Source organism: Microtus oregoni, unplaced genomic scaffold (genome assembly GCF_018167655.1).
Source record: "Microtus oregoni isolate MIOR12 unplaced genomic scaffold, Mior012 000071F_ref0000514, whole genome shotgun sequence".
Classification (NCBI taxonomy): Eukaryota; Metazoa; Chordata; class Mammalia; order Rodentia; family Cricetidae; genus Microtus; species Microtus oregoni.
Genome location: NW_024543978.1, coordinates 3,544,124 through 3,568,823, shown reverse-complemented (window position 1 = coordinate 3,568,823; position 24,700 = coordinate 3,544,124). Strand labels below are relative to the sequence as shown.

At 50.2% G+C, this 24,700-nt stretch overlaps 1 protein-coding gene across 3 annotated transcripts in view; it reads left to right on the top strand.

Annotated features, from left to right (window-relative positions):
• Positions 1 to 24,700, top strand: part of Phactr3 (phosphatase and actin regulator 3) — a 200,122-nt gene that overhangs the window by 153,034 nt on the left and 22,388 nt on the right. For all 3 annotated transcript variants that reach the window (XM_041641932.1, XM_041641931.1, XM_041641933.1), the window contains exon 8: positions 14,645 to 14,798. In XM_041641932.1, the coding sequence (XP_041497866.1) occupies positions 14,645 to 14,798 (154 nt within the window). The remainder of the gene's footprint in view (positions 1 to 14,644; positions 14,799 to 24,700) is intronic.

Sequence of the window (24,700 nt, the reverse complement as noted above, 5' to 3'; positions counted from 1 at the left end):
TTAGCATCTGCCACACCGCACTCTTGGTGACCTGTACAAATGTTCCAAGGACTTAATGTTTAGAAACAATGGGAGCCTTTTTAGGGACAGGCCTGGTTTCTTAGTGGCTGGGACTGTGTGCTGTAGTTAGCTGTGGTCAGATCCCGGAAGCTGAACTTCTTCAGTGTAGTAAGGGACTTCATGGACCCTGCGTTCACGTGTTTCTTGGATGCAGAGCTCCGTGCTCTGGGCTGGGAAATCTATGCTTTGTGGCCAGCAGGTGGCGCTTTGTGGCCAACAGGTGATGCTTCTCTCTCTCTCTCTCTCTCTCTCTCCCTCTCTCTCTCTCTCTCCCTCTCTCCTCTCTCCATCACTGGACTGCAGTTTATATTCTAATCTCTGAGATAAACTGGTGAGCTGTTGGGATGAGGGAAGAAGAGGTTGTGTTTGTCCTCGCTGGACACCAAGTGACCAAGTGACAGAGATGTCAGGGTGGGACTAGGTGGCCAGTGACAGCCCCAGCCAGTCAGTTAGTACCACCTTCAGGTTTTCATTTGGAGCTGGTACTTGGTCAGAGTTCTTGTGTGGTCTGCCACCTCTGTGAATGACATCTTGATGTCACAGGTTCTATTCTGTCCTCTATCCCTGAGGTAGAGGGAAGGGAACTGGCTGGCCCACTGAATCCAGGTCTTCAGCTGTGCAGTTCCAATGCAGGCTTGTGGGTTTCCTTCTCATAGGTGTGCTGCAGGGTGCTAGTGTTGCAGCTGACCCAGGGCATGCGGCAGGGCCTTCAGAGAGGTGATTGGAGGAGATAACATGGACAGCGAAGGTTATTCTGTGATCTCTATGTTCTCTATGAAAATATGACGGCCTCTTTCAAATGCACCCAGGTATTCTCTTCCTCTAGAGCTAACTTGGTGCCCCAGGGCCTGGCCTTTGGAGTTGTCAGCCTTCTTAGCACCCAGGTGTCCCCTGGCTAGAGGGTCCTTCCAGACTTTCCATCAGATGCTCATGGAGTACTGGGAAGATGTGCTGTAGGTATGGGCAGGGTTACTGCCAGGAAGAGGTGCCCTCAAGGAAGGGATTATTGTGTGAAGACCACAAAGGGCCTGACAACCATCACAGCTAATCTCTGGTTTCCCTGGGAAGAAATTCTGTCACCTTATCCCAGCTAAGCTCCCAACTCTTCGGGTTGCTATTGAGTTTTGAACTTGCTACCACCCACAACTGTGTGAGCTGTGTTTGATGATAGTCCCATGGATCTGCATGTATAGATGCATGTATAAGTAAGTGTATGTATGTTTTGTGGGTGGTGTGTGCATCCTGTTGCCTGTGTTTCTTTGGAGAAACTGGCTAATCTCCAGTCAGTTTTAAACTCCAGCCACAGTTGAGAACAAAGTCTTTTTATGTATTTGTTTGGCTGTGTGTGTGTGTTTGTGTGCGTGTGTGTTGTCTTGCCTATCACTTTCTGAGACATGTCTCAGAAACTGAACCTGGAGCTAGGCTGCAGTCAGCAAGCCCCAGTGACATTTTGTCTCTGCGCCCCCCACCACACAGGCATGCGTGTGACCATGTCGTGCTGTTTACACAGTCCCCAGAGATTTGAACTCGGGTCCTTCTTGGCCTAAACCTTTTAGCTTTGTTTTCAGTGACCAATGACACGTGTTTAGACTATGTGTTGGTAACCATGTCATGTTCTTAAGCGTGACCACATCAGAATGGCCAAGCCAGGATGAGCAAAGAAGCCCAGCATCCCGCAGTACCCAGGAAAATCTCCTTCCTCCTGTGTGAAACACAGTGCTGAGTTTATATGGTCGCCCTGTGCATACCACAGGTCACTAGAGCTCTTTCCCCAAGATCACCACGAGGCTGAGCTTCCGTCAGCGTCTCTTCTCCCACACCACACTCCAGCCTCAGATGACCACAGGTCAGCCCAAACCTCCATGAACTTGGCAGCTCCGAATGCATCACCGAAAGCACATGGTGCCTGTCTCTCTGTGCTGGCAGGTTCTACTCAACAGAGTCCTCCAAGGTGCTTCAGTGTGGTACATGATAGAATGTTGTTCTCCTTTCCTTTGATGAAGAAAACAACCAGAATTCTGTTCTGTGTATACACCGTGCCGTCTTTCTCCATCCATTTGTAGGTTGATTGTCTGTTGTAGATTTAGGAAGCAAGCTGCCCTGTACACAGGAGGTACAGATAGCCCTCTGGCACACTGAGTTTTAAAATATATATTTACCTGTCTATATATATGTGCCAGGAATGAGGACAGAGGAGAGAGCTGGGTTCCCTGGAGCTGGATTACAGGCCGTTGTGAGCTGCAGGTGATGGGTGACTGAGAAGAGCAACATGGACACGTGGTCTTAACTGCTGTGCTATAATTTCAGTTCCTTTGGATTGATACTCAGGAATGACACCCTGGGGGTGCACTAGCTGTGCTTGCATTTCCTGAGAGGCCCAGGCTGCCTGTACAGAGCTGAATTCCCACCAGCAGTGCCTAAGGAGCTTCCTTCTTCTGCACCCTGACCAGCCCTCCTGTCATCTGCCTTTCCCCTGGTGGGCGAGGGCTGGCGTCCCCTGGGATGTAACTCAGTTTTCCTGGTGTGGAGCGGTGATGGTGGACTTTGCATGTATTCACGGGAGGGCTGTCTGTCCCTCATGTGTGTGCGTGTATGGTTGTGCTCTGGAGGCCCGAGGGTGGCACTGGTTGCCCCCTCAGTTGCTCTCCACCTTTTGGGAGATGAAGTCTTTCATTGCCCCAGGGCTCACCAATTAGGCCAGCAGGTTCACCTGTAGCCTCTTAGATCCTGCCTCTGCCTCCCCAGTGCTGGGATTTCGGGAGCATGAGGCCACATCTTATATTTTACATATGTGCTGGGGATCTGATCTGAGTTCCTCATGCTGTGTGGCAAGCTTCTGCACCATGTCCCCAGCCCTCAGTAGTTCATTCCCAGTTTATATCCTTTTCTGCATTTTAACTGGGTCATTTTCTTGTCACTGCTGTGAATTTCTTCTGCATGTTGGGTCTTGCCCTCACAGCTAATGGATGGCTTACACACAAAACCTCCCTGGTGCTGTGGTCCTTGTTATTCTGCCTATTTCCATTCGTGTGGAGAAGTGTTTTAAGTTGATGCTACCTTGGTATGTGTGTTTTTTCTTTTGCACTTGGCTCTTTGGTCTTCTATAGGAAATCTTTACACATAATGCTTTGGAGTCTTTATCTAGTGTTTTCTTGTTATAATTAATTCATGTTTAATGTCTTTTCCTCATCTCATGTTGATGTTCGTTATATAATGTGAGCTGGGAGCTGGGGGTGAGAGCATGTGTGACGTGGTAGCGCAGGTCCGATGTCCATTTTCCCTGGGCACCATTTGTCAGAGATAATTTTATTTCTTCCATTGTGTGGTCTTGGCACCTTTACAGAGAGTCCGTTGACCTCAAAGTGTCTATATCTGGGCTCTCAACCTTCTCCCATGGGTGCCATTCCATCGTAATGACTTTATAGGAGAATCTGAAGTTCCTGGTGTAAAGCCAGCAGCCAGCAGGTGACAGGTGTGTAAGGAGATTGTCAACAGTTCCCACCACTCTGCCTGTTACCATCAAGTCTGTACCATTGTGGTCTCTATGCAGGCGACACATGCTTATTGAGCTGTCTGTGCCTGCTGCAGGTGCCTATGGAGGGCTTTCCGACAGTTAATAAGTGATTATTGAGTTCTCTTTGCAACTAACAGGTTTATGGGGGTAGAGGTTCATCTTCATCGTCAACTCGATTGCATTTAGGGTCACCTAAAAGTCATCCTCACAGCCACACCCAGATGAGTGTTTCCAAGAGGTTTAACTGTGAGGAAGGACTCATCCTAAGCATGGCTGGCTATGCAGGATGCAGGAGGAAGGGAAGAAGGGAGCAGAAGATGCTGCCGAGCAGGCACCCACCTCTTTCTGTTCCCTAAGGACATGATATGAGCAGCCACCTAAGGCTTGTGCTGCATTTTGCCAGCCCATTGCCACATTTTCCCTTCTGTGATGACTGTACCCCACCAAACTGTAAGCCAGAATAAACTCTCCCTTCTCATGTTACTTCCTTTTAATGATTTATTTGTTTTTTATGTGTATGAGTGAAAGTCTACATGTATGTAAGTGTACCACAGAGGTGCAGTGCGCACTGAGGCCAGAAGTAGGTTTCAGATCCTGTGGAACTGGGGTCACAGGTCATTGTGAACCACCATGTGGGTGCTGGGAACTGAACGGACTGCTCTGCAAGAGTGGTCTCAACCCCAGAGCCGTCTCTCCAGCCCCATCTCAGGTCTCTTCCTGTCAGGCCACGCTCTCACTGATGAGACCAATACTTACATGATGAAAATCTTTATGCTGTTAAAGGTATTTACAGACATCTCCGCATAGTTGAAGGGGTCGCATGGAGGTCTCTTTGCTGTTAAAAGGGTGCTGTTAGGCCCAGGCTTCCTACTCCCATGACTCCTTTGCACTTGAGAAATTTTTGTGCAACCCTGGGCATGTAGAACTACAAAGCAGACATACAGACAGCATACTTGCTGCCTACGAGTCGTAAACAACTTTAATTAAAGCAGTGCTTTGGTGTGCACATCATCACTTTACCATTCACTAAAGGTGAAAGCATAGTTGCCCTCCAGCAAGATGGACACCCCATTTGCAGACAGCACCAAATCTTGGCTGCGTATTGGAGCCTGCAGGCCACCGAGACTCTTCGATGTCTTTCAGAGTAGATCAATGGTTACATTTTACAGTCATCAATGCCAAGAAGGCTACTTTGCTTAAATATAGAGTTCAAAAATGACAGATGCATGTAGGGCCATATCAGAAATGGTTGAAATTCTGTCATAATCTTAAGCCAAAATTCATTAAACAACCTTTTAACTTTAAATTGAATTCAAGTCAGCAGCTCAGACATCAGTCTTTAAAGTGAAGCGTATTAACCATTCTGAAGTTGCACTAACTTGGCACATTCGTGCTAAGATTCTCGTGACTGGCAGGCACCACAGAGGAGCCTGAGGTTAGAGGGTCATCTTTGCTTTTCCATGCTGCAGTAACAAAATTCCTGACACCAGGAAGTTTATAAAGGCTGGGAACTTCTCTTCTCCCACTTCTGGAGTCTGGGGCCTCCATGATCAAGATGCTGTATGTTTAGGTGTGTGAGGCGGCAGCGGGAAGCCAGCTGAGCTCCATGCTGTGTCTTTTGCAGATGTCTTAGTCTTATTCCCAACACAAAGACTTTGTGCTCCAATAGCCTCAGCACCTTTACACCAACACCACCTGAACTGCAGAGGGACAACTTTAAAACTTCAATGTTAGTGGACGCTCCTCTGGACAGTCAGTTTATAGAGGCTCTTGGGTACTGTTAGGAGTCCCTGGGTGTTTACAAGGGTCTCTCTCTCTCTGTTGCATAGACAGACCTATCAACAATGTCAGTCTCCCTCTGATTCCCTTCTCTACCATAATGAAGGGATGGAGGCATTCATGACGAGATGCACAGAGTTCTTTAAAATCATCTGGGTATGGGCTGAAGAGATGGCTCTGCAGTTAAGAGCACTGACTGCTCTTCCAGAGGACCCAGGTTCGGTTCCCAGTACCCACATGGCAACTCAAAACATTTAGTAACGGCAGTTGCAGGGGATCTGATGGTCCTTCGATCCTCCAAGGCACAGCATGCATGTGGTACACAGACATACACTCAGGCACACATACAACACATAAAATTAAATTATGTTTGCTAAACTTCTGCTTGTTTTGGTAACGTTGCCAGAGTAAACATGCAGGCATGACAACTCTCAGATGGCCACCACCCAGCACACCTCAGGTGTCTACAGACGTCACCTTCCCTCATTAGTTACCCGGGGAGGAACAGAGTCCTGGGGTCAGCCCCAGATAGTTGAGAGTGAACTGGCTACAGCTCCATGTGAACACAGATCACCCCGTCTTGCTCTCTTGGGACCCCTGATCTTGAAGAGTGCTACCTGGTGTCAGGGAGGCTGGGGGCCACCTGGAGACCATGCAAGCCTATCTAATCATAGTGTGAGAACAGGTGATCTGTCCACACTGTGTCTATTTAAAAGGAACCACCCCCACTCCATCTCCTAGGTACAGCTGCCTCTCCAGGAGGAGGGGGCACATTCCGTGCATATCCAGGCACAGGCGCATAGATGAGAGTTTTCCTCTTGCAGATGAGTGAGACCAGACCCCCATTTCTCCTCCTCATCCCCACAATCACATAGAGCTATTAGAAAGAGCCTTCCTCCTGCCAGCCTTACCCAATCCACTCCTTCTCTCTAGAAAGAAGCTATAGCCGTGTTACTTCAGGTGCCAGTGTGGTCCTGATGGCAGCAGCTGGTGGTGGGTGCAGCTGGGAGCGGCTAAGGTTCTGGGATGGTTAGATAGGTCTAGACCTACACTCTCTTGGATAATTCATCTGAGTATCCTCTGTATTTCCTGCCTTCCTAGGTTCTGGAGATCATGTATGATCAAAGCAGGCAGGGTTCTCTTCTCCCTCAGAGCCCATAGCTTAGGGACACTATAGACAACACACAGGCCAGCTAGCAGGGAAGCAAATTACCAGGCGGGGTGTGTGTTGTGGTGGGCACCACCTAGTTGATGGGCCTAAGAGTAATGACTAGCTCTCTTAGCATGGTAAACCCCTCCCTTCAAGCCTTGGGAGGTAAACCAGGAGCTGAGATATTCTGAGAAGGAACCAGCCATGCAAGAAGAATTAGAAACAGGAGGAACAGTTGGTACAATGACTAGACAGCCCTGTACTTACTCCAGAGGTGGAAGGAAGTTTCTGTGGCAGAGTGAGCAAGCAGAGGGGAGGGTAAGGGGCGTCTGGCTGGGTGCAGACTGTGTCCTCTGTAGCCCCAGGGAAGAAGAGTGGGTTTTTTTCCTCAGGGTGATACAAGGCCATAGATGAACCTTTGAATAGAGGTGCACAAAATAATTCAAAATCATGGTTTTGCCACTGTTGGCCAGAACTTGTAAGGGTATCTTCAATCACTTTTTATGTATCTTCAGTGAGATGCAATTGGCTACGTATAAACATACATTGCCACGATGAGACAGTGTGACTTCTTGCCCCATTTCCTGTGCCCCCTGTGATGTTGCTTACCTCTGGCTTCCTCCTGACGCCTGTACCTCATGCCCAGGAATCTGTCAATCTTCTGTGACTAGGGGTTTGTCTATATCTTCTAGCATTTATACACGTACAACCAATATGTATGTGCGGAGGGTCCGAGATGGGAAGGAAGCATAATGATATTGTGTATGAAAACACCATGGTGAGCCCAGAGCTGTGCACTGACCTAAAACAGACTCAAAAAGTTCTCTTAAGGCATAAAATATTCCCCCATTTTCTCTAAGAGCTGTAGTATTTTGGCTTGGGCAGGGTGGGAGTTGGGGAGATACCGTATCTGAATTCTTTGTGTGGTCAGAAGCAATCTTCCTTATATAGACCTGGAAGAGGCGATATCCGTCTCTGTAGTCAGCATTTTCATGTCAGGGTTCCGTCTGTGTAAGGTTTGTTCCAGGCCTCCCAGTCTACGGAGCTGGCGACTTATTAGTCACGTTCAGGCCATTTCACCTTCTTAACTAACTACTGCCCCGTGGGGAGTCTCGTCCTCTGGGTCACATCTACCCGCCAAATTCTTCTCCTTGGGTGGATGGGGCTCTAGATTATCCTTGGCCTAGGGAAGAAGTGGTGCTTCCATCGGCTTCTTCACTCATTTCTCCTCACACTCCGGGTTGTAGGAGGAACCCAGAGCCCCGTACCCCCTGCTGAGTGAGTGATTAGTCTCTAGTCTTTGTTCAGCCACAGCAGCTGCTGCTGGGTGCCTGGGAGGCATTCAGTTCGCAGGCCCAGCCCTGGCAGCTGCTGGGTGGGAGCCTTTGTGTGCTTGCTTTTCTGTTTCTTTGGGGGATTACATAGTAGAGCGTCTGGGTCATAGGAAGAGACTGACAGAGGCTGGGAAGATGGCTTGGTGGGTAGAGGGCTTGCTTGCCCTTCACACTGGAGGGCCTGAGTTATGATCCTAGCATTCATGTGAAAACAAAAAACACCTGGGTCTACGTGGCAGCATGTGCCTTTAATCTCTGGGAATACAGAGGCAGGAGAATCCCTGGGTCTGGTGGGCCGAACTGTCTATCTAGACCATCAGTGAGCTCCAGGTTCAGTGAGAGACCCTGTCTCAAAATATAAGATGGAGATTGAGGAAAACACTTGTTTGATCTCTGACATCCATATATGCAGTGGACGTAGCTCAGACCCATGAAGGCTCTATGATGCTGCTTCAGTCTCTGAGCACCTATGAGCCCTACTCAGGCAGAACTTGTAAAAGTGCCCAACCAATGACTAGTCTAGTTTGAGGCCCTCTCCACAAGGGGAAGCCCATGCTGGACACCGCCAGGGTGACTAGGAACTGGAGGCTGGATATCTCTGGATATCACAGAGACCTAGTATAGGGGAAAAAAATCAATAAAATGATTCCTAATTGCTGTAGGCATAGATCAGTGTCTAGCCCAGTCATCATCAGAGAGACTGCTGTTGGCCACTCATGGGAGCAGATGAAGAGACCTACAGCCAAACGTTAGTTAGGTGGAGAGAGAGCCCAAACTGGAGATCTTCATCAGGTCCCTTGGAGCTCAGAAAAGCCCATGGAGGAAGGGGAGGAAGAATTGTAGGAGCCAGAGGGGTCAAAGACACCGGGAGAACACAACTTACAGAACCATCTAAAAGTTACTCTTATTTAATCGATGCATCCTGAGCCACTGTGATTGTTCAGCTGAACTTTGGTAATCTATATATGGCTCTAGAAATTATGTTTTTAGCTACCTTTCTATTACTGTGATAAAACACCATAACTGAAAACAACTTGGGGAGGATGGGGTTTCCTATATCTTACAGATTAGAGCCCGTCATCCAGGAAAGCCAGGACAGGAACTCAGGGCAGGAGCTGAAACAGAAGGCATGCATGATGGGCATGATGGACCACTACTGACTGATTGCTCCTCATCACTTGCTCAGCCTGCCTTCTTCTAGCACCCAGGACTACCAGCCCACGGATGGCACTGCTCGCAGTGGTATGGGCCCTCCCACATCAAACATCCAGCAAGAAAATGCCCTATAGACGCTCGTCCTTCAGGAAGACTTTTTCTCAATTAAGATTTCTTCCCAGATGACCCTGGGAAATGAACATAAAAGTTTACATAAACACTAGCTAGCACGAGTTTATGTCATCTGAATAGCCAATTTACTAGCATAAAGCCACTGAAGGTGTCCTCCTGTGTCTTTGAATATATGCAAACTTGGATGATATGTGATCTATAATGTCCACCTCCCTGCCCTTCTGCTTCTCCTTCCTCCTCCCTTTGGATCAGTGTGGCTAGAGTTTTGCCAGTTGTTTCATTGACTGACTTTTTCATTTCAGCGGATTTATTTTTAGTTAGTTTCCGCTCTGTACTTCTGTATTGCGTTATGCCCATCTCCGAGGTTTGCCTTGTTCTTTTTCCAGGTTACTGAGGCATACTCTAAGGCTAATTGTTTTAATAAGGGCACTCAATGCCCTAAGCATCCCCTTAGCATCACTCTGGCATATTCCATTAGCTTCAGTATCCTCTGTGTTTCTTTTGTAAGTTCTTCTTGGAACTTTGGGTTTCTCGGAAGTTAAATATATATTTTAATTTCATCTGGTTACTTTTGAAGAGATCTTTTTTTGTTATTGATTTCCAATTTTGTTCCACTCTAGTCAGAGGACATGTTTTTATATGAATTGCGGTCTTTGAAATTTATCGACTTGTTTCATGGCCCAGAGCAGGGTATGTGTCCTGGTACGGGGTGGGGCCCGCGTCCTTGGAGGGAATACATGCGCTCTGATGGTCTGCACATAGATCTTGTATCAGCCTGTGGTGCTGGAGGGTGTATACAAGCCTGCGTTTCTGTTGACTGCTTAGGTGAATGGCGTAGGAGAGAGCTCTGAGATCCCGGCTGCGGCAGTGCCCTCCCTGCCTGTTTTCTTGGGCTTTCCCTTACAGATTCGGGAGCTCTGAAGAAAGGCCCACCATGTTTAGGTTCTTTGTGACCTACGTGCAGAGTGGCCTCTTTTTGACAATGGAGCCACCCTTCCTGCTGACAAAGGTGTTTGCTCTGAAACGCTCCCTGCCCACGAATGCCCTTCTTCAGCTTCTCTGACCAGGATGAGACTAGGGGCACCCTGCCCTCCTCTTTTGCCCTCCTTTTGTGTTTTGTGGCAGCAGAGACTTTTGTCCTGCTTTTCACTCATGTTCCTTTCTGTATTGCGTGTTCAGAATATTTACAGGAATATGCTTGGTTATCACATCCAAATTCACTGTTGGGTATGTGCTCCCTTTTAAAAATAGTTTATGTGTATGTGTGTCTGCGTGTATGCATGTGCACCACATGTATGAATCCCAAGGAGGTCAGATTCCCTAGAACTAGAGTTCCAGGTGGTTATGAGCCTCGATGAGGGTGCTGGGAATCAAACCTGGGTCCTCTGCAAGAGCAGCCAGGTTTTAATGCTGAACCATCTCCCAGCCTTGTTTGTTTTTGAAGCCCATACTTGTCTAGCACAGCTGACCTCAAAGGGACTCTATACTGAGGATGACCTTGGACTTGGGTTTCCCCCACTTCTGCTTCTCTGGCACTGGGGTAACAGGTAACACTTTGCCTGACTCTTACACGGTGCTGGGGATTGAACTGTGGGCTTCATGTTTGCTGGGTGGGCACTCTGCCCACTGAGCCATATCCTGAAGTCTGTTTATGCCGCCTTCATTTTGGGGCGGTCACCTTACAGTAGCTGTGTCCTTTTATCTTTCTTCTCCACTGCTCTGATTGACGAACTCTGTTTTCTTGGGCTGGAGGACCGGCTCAGCAGCTAAGAACATATTCTGCCCTTTCAAAGGATCTGAGTTCAGTTCCCAGCAACTGTGTTGGGCAGCTCACAACTGCCTTTAGCTCAAGCTCCAGGGGATCCAGTATCTTCTGGCCTTTAGAGAGACCTATACACACCTGCAAATGCACATCATTAAATAATAATTTTTAAAAGCCAGTTTTCTTTAAAGAAAATTTAGTAAGAATACATCTGCACAAGGCAGGGGCCAGCCCCATACTCCTCTTTCCTTGTTTGGATTTCAGGTTTCCATCTGAAGTCAGTTCTTTCCCTACTGCCTAAAGAACTTCTTTTAGTCATTGATTATTGTGGCTTTCTAATTCCTGAAACAGTGTTTGCCTTTATCCTGAGAGGTATTTTTGGCATGCGTTGAGCTGGAATTGCCTGAGTTGTCTCCAGTGAGTGTCTTCTCAGTGTGTCACTTCTGGGTGGCTGTGGATCCCTTCCTTATGCTGCGGCGTGCCTGTCTCTCAAGGCCATTGAGGTGTCCTCACTGTCGGGGACGGTGATGACAAGCTCCACATATTTCCTTTGTGCGGCTGGAGCTTGGCTGAGCCCTTCCCGCTTTTCTGTAGGTGTGGGGAGTTTCGGTTGGCTGACACACATCGTGAATCTATTTCTTGGTTGTCGGTTGCTCTTCCAGTCCTATAAATATCTGCTGAGTTTTATTCTGGGAAGCAGCTCGGTTACTTGGAAACGGCCTCACGCATCCTGGTGTGGCTTTTACAATTTCTTAGACAGAAGCTTCACTAAGCTCCCTTCAGCTGATCACTGCTCGTTCCGAAGACCAGGACCATCTGTATACCTTTCCCGGCGTCTGAACAATCACAGCACGTTCCAGCATGACTGGTGGGCATGGGGCACAGCCATAGGTCTCCCAATGTCCTTAGCACCAGGTAGGGCCTCCATGGCTCTCACTCATAGGCAGATGCCAGCCCAAGGTGTAAGGGATTCTGCACATCCTGGGGTTATTGCTCGGCTTTCCAGCTGTGGGTCCCACAAACACCAGCTGTGGGCCCCTTGGGCTCTTCGCTTCATCTTCTCAACTCTGACAATTTCTGAGGCTCTTCCTGGGCCCCGGTAAGCCGCAGTCCAGAATCCATCCCAAGGCATCTGCTAAACTCCTAGTGAGTGCCTCGTTCAATGCTCACCTCTCCAGCTTCCCCTCCATAGATGCTTCTTTTCATAATCTGGTGTTTACTATGCTTTGTTTTGGGGGTAAAAGGAGAACCCAGCCCATACAGATTCAAACGGAGCAGAACAAGCAAGCAAAGCCCCCCATCCCTGCTGGGCTCACTGGATACAAGGCTCTCTACTGAGGCAACATGATTCAGGCTCTTTACATAGCACAGAAAGCTCTGTGGGGAGGAGGCACGGCCGAGCACACCTGCTGCATCTGAGTGCACTTGAGGCAGCTGCACCTGCTCTCGCCCTGTGTCTTTCCCTCCCTGTCATTGTCTATATGGGAGACAGGTGCACAACAAGAGGCACACTAGGTCCCGTGGTGTCAAGGTGAGGAGGGTGGGTGCTGGGGCAGCCCTGGGTTTCCCTTTTGGCCTGTCACTCTTTTCTCTGTGCTCTGGCAGGGGGCCAACTGCTCAATTCTGTGCCAAGGGGGACGTGCCTTTTATACACGCGGGTACAGGTGCAGGCACAGGTGTAGAAGCCGATGTGGCAGGCTTGAATGATAGGATGAAGTCAGGTCTGGATATGGAAATACTGAGCCCTCCGCAGTTAGTGCTTAGCATCCAGGGGCCAGGGGAAGGCATGGAGAAATTGAGGGGATAGACAGGGAAAGCTCTGAGCAGACCTGTATGAACAAGTGTGTGTGTGTGTGTGTGTGTGTGTGTGTGTGTGTGTGTGTGTGTACGGAGTGGCCGGGGCGACACAGGGTTAGGAGGGCACTGGCTGCTTCAGTGGCCTGGAAGGACAGAGCAGGTAGCAGTTGAGGGTTTCTGTGTTCCTGTGACATCAGCGTGGTAGAAACAGAGACTGTAACCCATCTTCTCCCCTCTGGTGTGGCTCCTGGACGCTAAGAAGGCTGGGACTTGGGGAGGGTGCAGAGTCTCACGCAGTGTGCAGCAGGCACGGGGAGCAAGCGGAAGGCCAGGTATGGCCCTGTGCAGTCAGCTGCTGGATGGGCCACTCTGGTACCCAGGAAGGAACCAGCACCCCTTCTTCCTTCTCAACACCCTGACTTTCAGCCCACATTTCTTGAATAAATATGTCTGTAGGGATGAAATATTTAGGTCGAGCCCCAGAATTTTAAAAAAGTCAGTTCTGGAAATCTGTGATTGAAGCCAGGTTTCCTTGTTTTATGGAAGAAAAATTTTCCCCAGCATCTTTTTCAAAACCGCTCAGACACATTCTCCTTAGGCCCTTGTCTACTTTATACCAGGAAACCATATTTATGCCAGAACAAACTCACAGTAAAGAAAACCAAAATGAGTGAGTAAAATGATTCTTGCCTTACTTTAATCCTCAATTTGCAATGAAATTATGAATATTTACGAAATTGACTTCATGTTCATGTATCTCCATTATAATGCATTTCTCGTTTTCCTTGTTGATGTTATAAACGTTTTCTGTTGCAGTAACATGCTGTCTTAGGGTTTCTATTACTGTGATGAAAGACCAGAAGGCAAGTTGGGAGGAAAGGGTTTGTTTGATTTACACTTCCACATCACTGTTCATCACTGAAGGAAGTCAGGACAGGAACTCAAACAGGGAAGGATCATGGAGGCAGGAGCTGATGCAGAGGCCATGGAGGGGACTTGCTCCTCATGGCTTGCTTAGCCTGCTTTCTTATAGACCCCAGTACCACCAGCCCAGGGATGGCACCACCCACAATGTTCTGGGCCCTCTCCCATCGATCACTAAATAAGAAAGTGCCCTACAAGCTTGCCTGAAGACCTATCTTATGGAGGCATTTTCTCTCTGATGTGCTTGTTTTGTGTGTCTGTGGGGGCTGGCTCTGTCTCAGGCTGTTTCTTTTCTTTTTTCTTCAGTGATGTTTATGGTGTGTATGCACATGTAAGATGCAACTCAGCCAGGCAGACCCAAGACCAGCCTGGTGATTCATTCACGGGCAGGATTCTTCACTGACTGCCTCTGGTGTCCTCGTCTCTCTGGGGAAAGTGGCTGCCATTGAACCAAAGTCTAGTGGAGGAGACAGATGACGGGCAGTTAACAAATGTCAAAGGAAGTAAGACAGGAGGCTGGGGTCATGGCGGAGACTCTGATCCAGTGGCGTCCCACGTCCAGGAAGAGGTCATCTAAGGCAGTATCAGCAGGGCAGGGCGAGGCAGAGGAGCTTCTGGGTGGCATGCTCTCAGTACTGAAAGTACATGTATGTGGTTAGACAGTGGAAGGTGCTGGGGTGAGAAGGCAGTACTACTCAGGGTTGGCGCACAGCCATCGCAGGTAGAGTTACTCTGTAATTCATGGCCGGGGGGCAAATGGCTTCGAAAGGCAATGTGGGCCATGACCGTTCAAGTGCTTAGTCCTGGATGACCCTTCTGTGGAGCATGGGACCCCTGAATGGGGGCCTAATAGCCCACCGCGTGGCATCGTGCACCCCTACCCTACCCACTGAGCCCCTCGAGAGCGGCACAGTGTAGCATGTGTAGGACTCCCACTTTCAGCTCCTGGTCCCCGGTCCACGCTCCTGACAGCATCCCATGAAGGCCATATGAAGCCGGTCCACTAAGGTATTTTCTCATCCCGGTGGGTCTCACAGGAACTTTGCCAAGGAAATGCAAGAAGGAGCTGCTGGCGGTGAAGCTGAGGAACCGGCCGAGCAAGCAGGAGCTAGAGGACCGGAACATCTTCCCCAGGAGGACCGATGAGGAGAGGCAGGAGATCCGACAACAGATAGAAATGAAGCTCTCCAAGTAAGTGCCACGTGCAGATCCATGCAGAGGCCTCCCGGCCCCGCTGGGCAGGGCGCGCAGACTGGCCAAGGGTCCGCGCAGGTCGTTCAGCCCTTGACGCTGCGCTGGATAGATAGCTGTCTGTTGGGGTTGCCTGTGTGCCTGTGGCTCAGCAGCATCCCTGGCCTCTGCCTGCCATGTTCGAAGTTTTCTCAGTATCACCAACTCTCCCCACGGTGAGCCAGGGGTCCGTGTGAGTCCGGGGAGATGTGTGGAAGGACGGAGGGCCTGGACCAAATGGCTGAGGACATGGTTTCTGCAGCACGGCTGGCTACAGACTGCCCCTCAGAGCTTCCACCCAATCATCCTCCTCTAAGAACACGGCTCCTACTTTGCAAGATCTAGATCTTTCGAGTTTGTTGGGAGAAGCTGTGCTGACATGAATGTCTAAATACAGTGTCACACTTTGGGGGCCAGAATGTGCACCTCACTCTATGTGCTACAGGATGAAGGATGCACTAACAGTTCCTATAGTCAGTCACCATTGGGGCCAGGCTCCTCTCCTCTTGCCTCAAAGTCCTCTCTGTGGCCCACAAGAACAAATGATGTCCAACAGTCTCTGAAGGCCACCAGGTGATGGTTGCTCAGCAACCAGGTGGTCACTCACACTGGGTGAAGACAGACTGTGCTGTGGTCCAGGCCAGAGGGGAACTGCCTGGCGGCCTTGGACTACAGAAGGCGGGGCTTCAGAGTATTCATAGAGGGCGGGGCTGTGGAGGGCGGGGCTGTGGAGGGCGGGGCTGTGGAGGGCGGGGCTGTGGAGGGCGGAGCTGTGGAGGGCGGGGCAGTGGAAGTGGAGCTGTGGAGGGCAGGGCAGTGGAAGTGGAGCTGTGGAGGGCGGGGCTGTGGAGGGTGGAGCTGTGGAGGGCGGAGCTGTGGAGGGCGGGGCTGTGGAGGGCGGAGCTGTGGAGGGCGGGGCAGTGGAAGTGGAGCTGTGGAGGGCGGGGCTGTGGAGGGTGGAGCTGTGGAGGGCAGGGCTGTGGATCACCTGCCCAGCACCTCAGGATGGGGGCTGTGGGAGTTGGGCTACTGGAGAAGCTGCAAGCAGCTTAGCTGCAAAGGGTGGGTCTGGAAGCTGTGGAGCTACTCGGTTTGGGAATTTCTAGGACCGGGATTCCCCTTGGTTCACAGAACCAGGAACTAATTTTAGACTCTGGAATCGAGTGTAGTAGCTCCTCTGATGCTTGTCACCACGTCTGAGAACAGAAAAGCGTCCCAGAATTAGATTCAGAGAGCAGGAGGCGGTGAGTCTCCCCTGGAAGTTAGAGGTGGCCTCTGGTGCCCCCATATCTCCCTGTAGGAGCGGTTTAATTAGCTCTCTGTCCATGTGCCATCTTAGGACCTTCCACATTCTACTGCTGAATAATTCAGCCTCCGGTTGCCATAGCAACACATCATCTGTGGTATTCCCAGGAGTGCTGGGGTTTCCTTGGTGGTTTTTTTTTTTTTTTTTTTTTTTTTGCTATTTCCAAATCTTGAAATTTTTATCTTCTGTGTGCTATGGGGCTTCTCTGAATGAAGGGATCCTTGTCTTCCATGCATGCACACCCAGCATGCCTAGTCTGGGTCCCACCATGAAGTTGGAGTCCCCCCATGGGGTGAGAATCTGTGATGATGCCCATCCCTTCCTGCAGGGTTGCTGAGCTTGCCTTTCACATGTATGTGGGTGAGCGGGCGAAGTCCTGGTTTGGCATGGACAAAGGCGTCCTGGGAATCACATGCATTTTGGTTTTCTTTACTTTGAGTTTGTTCTGGCATAAATATGGTTTCCTGGTATAAAGTAGACAAGGGTCTAAGGAGAATGTGTCTGAGCGGTTTTGAAAAAGATGCTGGGGAAATTTTTTCCTCCATAAAACAAGGAAACCTGGCTATCCACACACTCTCAAGAGCATTAAATACAAAGACACCACTGACAGGGACCCATATTGTAGCTTGGGTTGGCCTTGAACTCCAGACCCTCCTGCCTCAGTCTCCCCAGCACTGGAGTCACAAGCATGTGCTGGCTGTCACTCTCAAGTACTGACCGCACGCTGCGAGTTGAGTTTATCCGCTCCTGTCTCAGCCATCCTTGTAGCGACACAGTGACGCAGAGAGGTCCTCACTTCTTGTTTCTCACGCTTTGGGGAGCGGTTGCAGTTTCCTGCCAGGGTGCTGTGGAAGGAGAAGGAGGGGTACTAATCGGACAGTCCCAGAGTGCCTAGCCAGCCCCCCATAAAACCTTCCAGACAGTAAGGCATCAAGGGGTGCTCTAGCTTGGTCATCGCTTGGCGCTGTCTCCTATGGACTTGGGGTGTGCTGGGAGTCCTGACCAAAGACACTGTGCCTGGTGCACAGATGTCTGCACCCATAGAGGGCAGAAGAAGGAATGCAAAGTCATGTCATCCCCTCTCCCTGCACATAGGTTAGAGATACTTTGTAAAAATATTCAGGAACGAGCTTGGCCTCAGGAAGGTGGGTTTAGATGGCAGTGCCCCGTCACAGCTGTGGCCAAGGGCTCCCCCTACTTTATGAAGTGGAGACAGTGGGGCCGGTAGCTTTTTAAAGATTCCCGGTCACTCAAAAGGAACAAGATTACATTCCTGGCAGGAGGCACTGACTGAGAACGGCTACTGCCAAGGCCAGGCATCCTCAGGGGTTGCTTGTCATAGGCACAAGCTCTAGAAGCCACCAGCAGGCCTCCTGGTCTGAATAAATGGGGTCACAGGTGCTAGCTGCCCATGTGGCCTTAGAGCCTCGTTGTGGAGCAGATGACAGCCTTGTGCCTAGAGTTAGTTGATGGCTTGTTTGGGCCAAGGCTCTGGACAGGCGCCTCTTGAGTGATGCATTGCGTGGCTTCTTCTTCAGGCTCCCTGGGGGAGGCCTTTGTTCCAGGGCTGAGTGAGAGGCTGATTAAGCTCAATAGTCTCCTCCAGGGGTTGGCACTTAGCACATTAGCACAGCGGTTAAATGATCCCAGCTTCTCTCTGTACACTGTGTTCTGCCACATCCAGAACAGACTGCTACCACTGGGCCCACAGAGAATGCAGGGTCTCAAGGCAAACAGCGCCAGGCACGCGGGCAACACCAGTCAGTCACTTCTCCCGCGCTTGTCTGCCTTGAACTCTGCAACGTTTTAGGAGGTTGCATGATGCTCCACATGTTCTTCTGAGGCTGCAGAGGTCACGCGTGGTGCGAACTCTTGTCTGTGGACACAGGGCTGTGGGAATATATAATCTTCTAGACTTAATAGGAAGAACACCTGCTGCTTCTAGTTGCTCAAAAGCCAGTCCTGTCTGGAGTGTGCACATCCACCGCATAGGCAGAGATCACACTGTTAACAAACTTCAGAGTGTCTTTGCTTCGAGTCTCTCTTCTGCCCTGGCTTTGAATGTGGATGAGCCCGGTTCACCATGGGCACTTAAATCCACTCCTGTGAGCATCAGCCTCGGAGGCCGTCATGGTCATAAGGAAGCTGCTGCTCCAGTCCTTCTTGCTTGTTTGGAGCTGTGCACTCACAATCCCCTTGGAGGCTTGCCCAAGTGTCTTGGGGTGGCTTCTCTGCATAACTCCAGTCCATTTTCACATGAGGAAAATGGACATACCACCAAGCCACAGGCAACAGGTAACTTGAGCATAACCCCGGCCAGTTGTGTTAGCAAGCATAAACTCAACTCCGCCACCATTGGAAGCAACTGGACTCTCAGGAGAGGGTATGGGCACCAATGGGGTTTGTGCCATCAGTCTGGAGGAGACAAGAAGCAAGGCTGCTCTGAGCTCAGCAGCTTCGTGTTATCCCCTTTGTGTGGGGTGTGTGCCGAACCCTCCAGCCACTCAAATTTTCCCAGGGCCAGCCCAGTGCTGTCTCCGGAATTACGTGGCAGGAAACATTGGTGGACAGTTGTCCCTCTGATGCTTTCCGGTTCTCATATCTGGTTCTCAGAGGAGGTTTGTGAAGTGCAGATCTCCAGAATCTTCTTCCATCTCCTAAGTGGGCAGCGAGGGAGGGGAAGGGAGGAGAGAAAGAGAGAGACAGGGACAGTGTGTCTCTGCGAGTGTACACACACATGAGGAGCACATGCCGCAGTCTAAGCATGGTGTCTGAGGGCAAGCTCAGGTGTCGTTCCCACCTCATTCGACTTAGGGTCTCCTGTTGTTGACGGCCACTCACACCAGGCTACCTGGCCTTGAGCTTTCCGTGATTCTCCCGTCTCACTCAAGTGCTGGAATTACTGATGTGTACCACGTCTGGCTTTGTGTTGGTTCTGAGGACTCCAGGTTTGTGCTTGTTCGGAGCAGTCTGTGCCATAACAGCCCTGCCCCCCAGTGTCTCTGCTACCTTATGTTATGTTGTGACGTTGCTAAGACTCCCTGGCGTCTCTGGGTGGCCTCTGAGTGCTTTCAGCACCAAAGCACACTGCTTCTGCTTAGCCTGTTGCTATTTTAGGGAGGATGTACATTTTATAATTAATTGAGTTAACCTCTATTGCTTGGCCCACCACGAAGCTCAGAGCAAAGTGCACAGCGGCCCGTGACAACGTGTGTGTCATGTGAAGTGTGTGCTGTGTTTAAGCTCCACCAGGACTAAGAAAAAAAAAAAGCTCCTCTTACAGGCTCTTTTTGCTTCAGTTTATTGTTATGGATATAGTTTTATGTACAGTTTCAAAGTCCTTTTTGGGCTTTAAATTTTTCAATAGCAACAGCTACTTTTGGTGAGGGCTGTGTCTGTGTTCTGGACACTCCGCTGTCCGTTCTCCTCTAGGCCAAGCTAGGCCAAGGTTTCTCTCTTACAGCCCTGCCCCAGGTGTCCATTGGCAACAGTGACGTGGCATCTTTGAATTGGATGGAAATGTCAGCAAGCTTTCTCTCCCAGCATGGGGAGACTGTTGGCTTCAAGAACCTCACAGTTCAGATAAGGCAACAATAATGGTTAGGGGGACACAGTTGAGGCTTGGAATTTTTCTTTGTAGGGATTGTTTGTATAAAAAAGGTTTTAAAATGGTAATGCCAAGTGTTAAGAATATTTAAAGCAAGCAAGCAAACAAACAAAAAAAAGCCAGTCATGTTTAAAAGGGGGAAAAATAAGAAAAAAAAGGAAGAGTCAGACACAAATGGGAACTAACTAAGGTGAGCCCCGCGAGATCATGGATGGTGGGGTGGGGGGGAGGGTCCTAAAGGCACGCGTGGAGTGTGGAGCAGGCACCCTGAGGGCAGTGCACACAAACATTACAGAACAAGGAAGGGATCCTCCTCTCCACTTTACAGGACACTTACATAACACATCTTTAAATGTGGTGCAGAGCAGTGCTGTGTGAACATGGAAATTGTAATAGGGGAATAAATAACAGTGCCCAGCCTAGCCAGGCTGTCGACCTCCCTGGCTCGCCACTGCATGGCAGTCTGCCAGTGGTGTGAAGAGCCAGGGCAGTCTGTGCTAACACGTGAACTCACCTGCATCCCAGAAGCTGAGAACAGATGGGCAGGAGAGGGTGTGGGGGGAGAGGTGGCCGTCCTGGGTTCTTGACTTAGAGATTTCTTTTGGGAGCTGTATTCCCACAGCAGGTCCGTAATATTGACAGCGTCTTACCTCTGAGCTGGGACAACCAGTGTAAACAGGAGTGGTAGGGAACCCAAAACCCAGGCTTGAAGGAAGAAGGGTCTTTGAGTCAGGTTGTCCTGGGACCCTCTGGGCTCCTTTCTCACTGCAGCATGGACACCATCCACACCTGTTCCCACATTGCATCTTTGCAAGTGACATATTTATCATACATGCACAGTATGTGCAGCCCAGGCACGCACTGGCTCCTCGTCTGTCCTCTCCACTGCCCCTTCTTCAGCTCAATGTCCTATGGGAATAACACATTGTTGGAAGGTGGCTCACCCCTGACAACTGTCCTCATGCTCTGTGAAGAGGACACAGTGTGACAGTCAGGCTCGGGGCTTTCACCTCAGTGCACATTAAGATCTAGCAAGAGAACATGCTGGAGACAGCCTCCCCCGGGCATTTGTGATATGACACACTGTCTGTACCAGGCCAGCAGGACATGATCTGGGTCCTGCCAGGATCTCGGTGCTGCTGGTGCTTGGGAGCTGAGCCTGGGTCCACAGCAGTCCTATTACAGGCTGGCATGGTGCGAGTAGCTTTAGCTCTGACCACAGCCCCGTGTGGAGAGTGCCTTTTATAGAGGAAGAAAGGATGCACTGGTCATGTCCACAGCATCTCAGGAAGATCTCTGACCCCGGTGCCCAGTTCCTAACCACTCAGTAACCGCCAATGCTGCAACTTCAGGAGTTCTGCATGCACCTACATTCAGTCAGTTGATGATGTCCTGTGTCTAAAATGCATAATCAGATCCAGGCTATATTAATAAGCTAGGTAACATCATATCCCTATACTCTAGTTGGTCTACCAGTGTCTGCAAGTCTGGGACTCCCCTCTCAGGGCAGCGTGGTGTGGGACATCATACCTGTGCCCTTAATAATGTCGCAGCATCCCACAGCCTCTCACTGAGAAATGAGTGCAAGTCACAGGTGACAGTCCTGCAATAGCTCCTCACCTAGCCACCAACTCCTGAATGACCCCCTAACAGTGTTGTCCTCCGTCTGGAGGTCGGCACCCTCAGTGGACCCATAGCTTACAGGGTCTCCAAGTACACACATGCTGCTTCTGGTCAGCTTAAAGTCACTGCCCCAGAAAATATCTTTTTTAACTGGAGTTACAAACAGTCGTGAGTTGTCATGTTGATTTGTCCTGGAAACCATGTGGGTGCTGGGAATTGAACCCAGGTCCTCTGGAAGAGTAGCCAGTACTCTTCACTGCCAAGCCTTCTCTCTCACCCCAGAGAGATGTTTTTTTGACTGCCTCCCTCCCTGTGCACCCCAGTTGACATGACTCTGCTCTCTCTCTCCATCACCTTGTTCCAGCTCCCTGTAATGCCCTCAGTCTGGGCGTGCTAGCTGGATTCTGCTCTCTCTGTCTTCTGCTGGGGACTTGGCGCTCTCAGCAGGTGCTTGCAGCTGGCACACCATTGTATAACAAGAAGCTTGACTGGTTACTCAAAGAGTCCTAACAGACATGTTCCTGAGAGGTGTGTGTGTGTGTGTGTGTGTGTGTGTGTGTGTGTGTGTGTGTGTATCCGTGCTGCCGTGAGGAGGGAGGTGGCAGAGGCCAGGATGCATGTGAAGTGGGGCTGTGAGGGACTGCCATGTGACATTTCCTGGGGAGACAAGCACCAATTTACCCCAGGTATGGCACAGATGACAGGCCAAAGAAATTGTTGCACCCAAGTCTAATTTAGTGAGTGAGTTAGCTGCGGTTACTTACAAGAACATGAGGCAGCCACGTTGCTGAAAACCTAAGCAATGTCAGACAGGCCTGGAATGTCCCGATCTCTGCAGCCATAATGTGGCCTGAACCAGATGAGAATGTAAGAAAAGACGACAAGGTTGGGGGGTGTTACCTAGGGGACAGGAAAACTTAGGCCTTTGTGGGGGCGCCGGCATTTGACATAGCTGGGAGCTCTCGCCAAGTGAAATGAAGCTATGCGGGCGCTGAATCAGAGATGGGGCACTCCAGGCCTGTCTGACACTGCTTAGATTTCTCATTTCCTCTCCAGCATCTATTCTGGCCTAGCGTCATTACTTTGATGATGGGCAGTGGGTGCTGGGTGCTGGCTGCTCACGCTCCTGCAGGGACCAGAACCGGCTCCAAGGTGGTCAGGATAATAAATTGTCTATCTCTTAGAAACCATGCATCTGGCTGCCTTTCAAAATTCAGTCCCAGGAAAGGCATACTGATTTGTCCTAGAAGCCTGCAGGATCCTATCAGGAGTTTTTCCTGAGAAAGCAGAGAGATCAGGTTTGCCATGTGAGGAGCCATGTGCTTCTGTTTGGATAAACCAGGGCGTGATGGGCAGCTGAGATGTCCTTCAGTGGTGGAAGTAGGAGTAGGGACAGTTCTCTGGGATCCAATGCCCCGGCTCACAAGCCTGACCTGCTGCTGTGCCAGGGAGTCCTTAGGGTCCTCGTTACTGTTCCGGCTTTAGCAGGGAAGGCAAAATGTCCCAGCATGGACCACAGCACACAGCAGGAGGTGTTTGGAGGCGACCTGCCTGTAAGTCCTGGATGGAGTGAACCCAGGTGAGGTCCCCTAACTTGCTGGAGCTTGGCAGGCCCCAGGTTGCTATTGGGACTGAATTTAACAAGGCCCTGCTCTCCTGGGCCTTGGGACTTAAACCTGTGTGTGTGACGCTGTGGTCATACTAGGCATTGCTCTCACGCTGGCACTGATTGAAGCCACGTATTGACTCCTGCCTGGAATAGTTGGAGATAGGAAACCAGGACTGGCGTGATTATTCCAAAGTCATCAAGAACCGGGTCTTCTCTTTCCTCATGGTAGCTCTCTTCTTTCTGGTGCTTGATGCTTCATGGCCCAAGATGGCTACAAAAATGCTGGCGATTGCATTCCAGTCCTGAAGGACCCCTTGTACCAGCTGAGCAGCTCTTCACTGGGTCTCCCCCACTGACCTTTGCCTCACAACACGGGGTCAGAATCTCTTTCCCCATATGTACTTTGATGGAGGAAGGTCATTGGCTAATAAAGGAACTGGCTTGGCCCATTTTATTGGTTAGAACATAGGTAGGTGGAGTAAACAGAACAGAATGCTGGGAGGAAGAGGAAGTGAGCTCAGACTCACAGCTCTCCCGGGAAGACACACGCGATGAAGCTCCGACCCAGGATGGACGTAGGCTAGAATCTTCCCTGTAAGACCGGTGCTACAGTTTATTAGAAATGGGTTGATTGGGATATCAGAATTAGCCAGTAAGGGCTAGAGCTAATGGGCCAAGCAGTGCTTAAAAGAATACAGTTTCCGTGTAATTATTTCAGCATAAGCTAGCCAGGCGGCCGGGGTGCTGGGAACGCAGCCCCGCCGCTCTTATTACTACAGATGGCGGCTATAGTGTCTGTGTAATTATTTCGGGTAAAGCTAGCCGTGGGGGCGGCCAGGTGCCGGGGACACAGCCCCCCGGCTCCTATTTCAACAGTACTTAGCGGGAAGGAGGCTACCCGAGGAAGATCAATGGTACGAAATGACCTAGAAAGAGAGGCTGGGTAGGAAGCTAAAGATTTCTTCTCCTGTACGTTCTCAACTTCACAATGGGCGCAGGTGGGAGGAGACAAGGAGGAAGGGAGGATGGATAGGCAGGTGAGTGACTGGGAAACACCATATCCTGTAGGGAGAAGATGTTTTACATAGCTCGTTCTCGGAGGCCTGTGTTGTTAAATGTTCACTGGGATCTTCGTGTGGTGCCCAGGATGTGGGCATCTGGGAGAAGTGGGGGAGGGAAAGAGATAAGGGACCTCTGAAGACCCTGTGTTAGGAGTCAAAGAAAAAGGTGAGAATGTTAGGATTCAGGCCATATGCTGGCCTGCCCGTCATCTGGCAGGATGACCCAGGCAGTCCCTTGGCCAGCCCAGGGTCCTAGTCTATACGCAGGTACAAAGGTCCCTTTAAGAGACAAGCCTTGCCCACTCCCACTTTCTTTCCTTGGTCTTCTGAAGAGGCAAGCAGGTTTTTTCCTCTCTCCCCCCCTCTCTTTCCTCCCCTTTACCCTTCTCTCAATAAATTCTACATTGAGCTCTGTCTGCTGGCTGGCGTCTTTGTCTTTCACCTGCCATGGGACCCACTAAAGGTCCCACCCTGCTCTGTAATCATAGCACCCTGGACAACTGGACCAGTGGTGCCTCTTCTTCTTTGAAAACCCCTTCCTCATTACCACTGCAATTCGGTTTAGCAACAGAGACTTCCTGACTGCCCTTGTGTGTTCCTCTCTGCTGCATATGGCTGCAGGGCAGAACCCCTTCTCGCAGCCTTGGAGGTCTATCA